General features: G+C 41.2%; 1 protein-coding gene across 1 annotated transcript; it reads left to right on the plus strand.

Annotated features, from left to right (window-relative positions):
* The first annotated feature begins 869 nt into the window (after nucleotides 1-869).
* Nucleotides 870-1,852, plus strand: LOC101671847 (olfactory receptor 2W1-like). The gene has a single exon (XM_004779993.2). The coding sequence runs from the start codon at nucleotides 908-910 to the stop codon at nucleotides 1,850-1,852; it is 945 nt and encodes a 314-aa protein (XP_004780050.1). The 5' UTR covers nucleotides 870-907.
* The last annotated feature ends 3,405 nt before the right edge of the window (nucleotides 1,853-5,257 follow it).

A 5,257-nucleotide genomic window follows, 5' to 3' on the forward strand; every position in this document is an offset into this window, starting at 1 on the left:
GAGTCTGCTTCCCTTCCTCTCTCTCTCTCTGCCTGCCTCTCTGCCTACTCATAATCTCTGTCTGTCAAATAAATAAAATCTTTAAAAAAAATAAATGGTAGACCTGTACCCCTGGGGATAAAAATATATGTTTATAAAAAATAAAAAATTAAAAAAAAAATAAATAAATGGTGTAATTTCAGTCATGAAAGGTATTCCAGGAAACTCATGACATTCATACATGGAAATGAAGGTTAATAAGAAAGATCATTTTTCCTGGCACCAAAAACACATGCACAGAAAAAGATGAGTAGAGTGGGGAGCACCAGGACTGATACAGGAACAGAGGTGTCTGCAATGCTGCATAGGAGGGGAACGGGGAGGAGGTAGGTGATGACGGAAATTACAGTGGCGGAACGCACACACTTTGAAATAAATATGGCAAGTGATCCTGCCACCAAATGAGGGAACTCATCCCATTTAAATGGGTCATTTAACCTTTTATCTCAAACTCCACTGCTTTGATAAGGGAAAATCTGTCATGATCAAGTATGCTTACATTATAATTTCAACAAGGAAAAAATCAAAATATCCCACTCTTCAATTACATCATCAACTTCATGATTTATTACTTAATCAAAATACACAGAACCATAGGGGTCATGACAAGTTAATCCCTTTCAATACAATTCAGTGTGACTGGATTTGCCATATTATTTTTAGAACCACTCTGGTTATGAGTAAACACAGAGAGGCTTTGGGCAAGGAGCACAAGGAGAGTGTTAACAGAGGTGGTCCAAATGGGAGAGAGCACACAAACAACTGAACTGGGGGTACTCATGGTAAGCTACATGGCAAGCTATTTCTGCCTAGGGCTGATGCTATTGTGATTACCACGATCTTGTCTCCTAGACTTTCCTAAGGAGCCATGGACACAAACAATGGAAGTTCCACCACAGATTTCATCCTGCTGGGCTTTTCTGATCGGCCCCAATTAGAACCCATTATCTCTGGGGTGGTCTTCATCTTCTATATTGTGACTCTGGTAGGAAACACAACCATCATTCTTGTATCTTACCTAGACACCCAGCTCCATACGCCCATGTATTTCTTCTTAACCAATTTGTCTTTTTTGGATCTCTGTTATACATCTAGCATTATCCCCCAGATGCTGGTAAATCTATGGGGTCCAACAAAGTCTATTACGTATGGAGGGTGTGTGCTCCAATTCTTCTTTGCCCTTGACCTGGGATCCACTGAATGTCTTCTCTTGGCTGTGATGGCCTATGACCGCTATGCTGCTGTCTGTCAACCTCTTCACTATACGGTCATAATGAACCCTCAGCTTTGCCAGAAGATGGTACTCACCGCCTGGTTAGGCGGTTTTGGCAGTGCCTTAATTCTTTGCTCCTTGACTTTGAATTTGCCAAGATGTGGTCACCGGAAGGTAGATAATTTTTTCTGTGAGATGCCAGCATTGCTCAAGATGGTTTGTGTCTATTCAAAAATAATGGAGATCACTGTCTTTGCTCTTGGAGTAATATTACTTCTAGTACCTCTATCACTAATTCTCATCTCATATGGAGTTATCACTCAAGCTGTCATGAGGGTCAAGTCAGAGGCAAGATGGCGTAAGGTCCTTAACACATATGGTTCCCACCTCACAGTAGTAACTCTGTTTTATGGAACAATCATTTACATGTACATGAAGCCACAGAATAGCACATTCCAAGATGAGGGGAAGTTCTTTACTTTCTTTTACACGATCATCACACCCACCCTTAACCCTCTGATCTACACTTTAAGAAACAAAGATGTAAAGAGCGCAGTAAAGAGAATCCTACATGTAGAAAAATGGTCAGCCAAGTCGTGAGTTAGATGGAAGAGAGCTAGGAAATAATACAGACCTTTACCAACAGAAGATGAACTGATCCATTTATGCAAAGAGTATTTAATTGGTGTTTACCATGTACCAAAAATTGTACTTGGCACTGACTTTGTAAATAAGTAGGAAGTAGAAATTACAAGGAGGGCACGTATTGCATGGAGCACTGGGGGTTCTATGCAAAGAATGAATCATGGAACACTACATCAAAAACTAATGATGTACTGTATGGTGACTAACATAAATTTTTAAAAATTATAAGGAGAAAGAGATACAGACACATAAAAAACTTCAATTCATAGCCTTAAAAAGCTTCAAGACAGTGGACTCTTAGAAACAAACTGAAGGGGTCGCCTTGGTGGCTCAGCCGTTAACGGTCTGCCTTTGGCTCAGGTCATCCTGGGATCAAGCCCTGCATCAGACTCCCTGCTCAGCAGGAAGTCTGCTTCTCTCTCCCCAACTCTCCCTGCTTGTGTTCCCTCTCTTGCTGTGTCTCTCTCTGTCAAATAAATAAATAAAATCTTAAAAAAAAAAAAAAAGAAACAAACAAACAAACTGAGGATTTTGGAGGGTAGGGGGATGGGAGGTTGGGGGAGCCTAGTGGTGGGTATTAAGGAGGGCACGGATTGCACGGAGCACTGGGTGTGGTGCATAAACAATGAATCCTGGAACACTGAAAATACAAAATAAAAAATAAATAAAAAGCTTCAAGACCAATTAGGGGCTATACTCAAGTAAACATATAATTATGAAATGTGATTAAGTACACTAATGGAGATATGTACAAATCATTAAGATATTTCATAAGGAATGGGGTGCCTGGGTGGCTCAGTGGGTTAAGCCTCTGCCTTCAGCTCAGGTCATGATCTCAGGGTCCTGGGATGAAGCCCCGCATCGGGCTCCTGCTCATTGGGGAGCCTGCTTCCTCCTCTCTCTCTGCCTCTCTGCCTGCCTCTCTGCCTACTTGTGATCTCTGTCAAATAAATAAATAAAATCTTTTTAAAAAAAAAAAAAGATATTTCACAGGAAAATTTAGTTTATGTAGGATTACACTAGACTCTGATTTCTTTCTTCCCAGATTACCATTTTCATGAGAAATAACACTCCCTTTTAGGCAAATGATACTTGCTAGCAGGGTCTTTGTGGGGGAGAACAACTGCCCACCGATACCAGTTCCACATTCTACCTCAAGTTTTAACTGGGCACCAGGCCACCATGCTGCATACCATAATTCTGAACCTGGCCTCCACCAACACACTGCCAGGGAAGCAATGTGTGCAACTCCTGAGTTATCTTCTCAAATATGAAGACTTTGCTCTCACACTTCACTCTCCCCTTCCTCTTGGCTAGAATGTGAATATGGAGAGTACCTAGATCCGCAAAAAAAAAAAAAAAAACAAAACCCTAAGCAGGAACAGAACACTAAGACGGTAACAGATTCACCCCTGCAGCAGAGTAACGCCTCCACACTATTACAGGAGAAAAAATTTCTACATCATTTAAAATTAAACCACTCTATTTTGGGGTCTCTCTGTTAGAGTAGCTTCACTTTTACCTCCACGGCCTGATAAGGAGTTTGGGCTTTTTTGCTGAAGGTAGTGTGGTCCTTCAACAAGCAGCAACAGCATCACCTGGCCCCTTATCAGAAATGGACACCGTTGGGCCCATCTCAGACCTACTGAGCCAACCATCTGAGCATGGACCTAGCAACTGACATTTTTTAACAAACACTACAGGTGATTAGACAACAGTTTGAGAACCACTGTTAGAGAGAATAGAAGTTTTGTGTTTTTTTTAAGATTATTTATTTATTTATTTGTCAGAGAGAGAGCGAGCACAGGCAGAGAGGCAGGCAGAGTCAGAGGGAGAGGCAGGCTCCCTGCGGGGCAATGAGCCCGATGTGGGACTCGATCCCAGGACGCCGGGATCATGACCCGAGCCGAAGGCAGCTGCTCAACCAACTGAGCCACCCAGGCGTCCCGAGAATAGGAAGATTTTAAGTCTCCAAACAGAGTAACATGGTTTTAGGAATCTTAGTTAATTTCCTTTCTATACACCTGTGAAAGGAGGTGGGTAACAGTTTCTCAAGTCTCTTAAATAAGAGAAAGGAAGGAAATGAAGAGCTTTGCCCAAAAGAATTCAATATAAAATAAGTTATTTGTTATTTAATACTACCTTTTGGCTTGCTAAGTTTTTAATTCTTTATTTAAATTCAATGTAGTGAATCTTGGAATGCTGAAAAAATGAAATTAAATTAAAAAATAAATTCAAGGGGCGCCTCGGTGGCTCAGTGGGTTAAGCCTCTGCCTTCGGCTCGGGTCATGATCTCAGGGTCCTGGGATCGAGTCCCGCATCGGGCTCTCTGCTCAGCGGGGAGCCTGCTTCCTCCTCTCTCTCTGCCTGCCTCTCTGCCTACTTGTGATCTCTCTCTCTGTCAAATAAATAAATAAATAAATCTTTATAAATAAATAAATAAATTCGATTGAGTTAATATATATTGTATGATTAGCTTCAGAGGTAGAATTCAGTGATTCAACAATTGCATTTAACACCCAGGGCTCATTACACCAAGTGCCCTCCTCTTAGTTCTTCAGTTTTATAATGTTCATTCTCTTATGGATTATGGCGGTAGTAATGGTAATATCTGAAAGGGGCTTGATGCTCTTGTTTGACAAAACAAAATCTGGCAATCTCGTGTGTGTTTCCCCCAATTTTCTTTCTTTGTTTTACTGGTAAATACATTCCAACTCTGAGAATCTCTGTGCTGGAGAAAAAACTACTCCCTTTTTCTATAAGATGACCATTTCAAAATGGCTATCAGACACGTGAAAAATGTTCATCATCACTAGCCATCAGGGAGATTCAAATCAGAACCACAGTGAGATACCACCTTACATAAAGCTCTGCGTGTGGTGCATAAACAATGAATTCAAGTACACTGAAAAGTAGTAAAAAATAAAAATTAAAAATTTAATTAAAATAAAAAGATGACCGTTTCAGAGACTGGGATCCCTCTCCGCATGTGAGAGTCCTCACATCAACGGTGCCCCTGCTCTGTGATCTCAATTCCAAACAAGCCACCAACCACCTGGAGTATTTGGGTGGGGTTCTGGGGGATGTCGGGGTTGATGGTCTTTTCTCTCCCATCCTCAGACCCTGTGGCTCCTGGCATTCCACAGAGAAAACACTATACATTTTTATTCCTTTCTGCAGGTAATGTTAACATTCCAGGTGTATAGGCCTTGGGAATAATAAGGAACCAGAGAGGGTGATGATGATATTCAAAGACAGGAAGGCCTAGAGACAATATAAACTTTATGGTGTTGTAAGGACTTTGGGAGGAGAACATACAGAATGATGAAAAGTGTGACCCCTGGAAATGAGTATCCACTG

This window comes from Mustela putorius, unplaced genomic scaffold, assembly GCF_011764305.1.
Source record: "Mustela putorius furo isolate JIRA1106 unplaced genomic scaffold, ASM1176430v1.1 tig00537295_pilon_pilon_pilon, whole genome shotgun sequence".
NCBI lineage: Eukaryota > Metazoa > Chordata > Mammalia > Carnivora > Mustelidae > Mustela > Mustela putorius.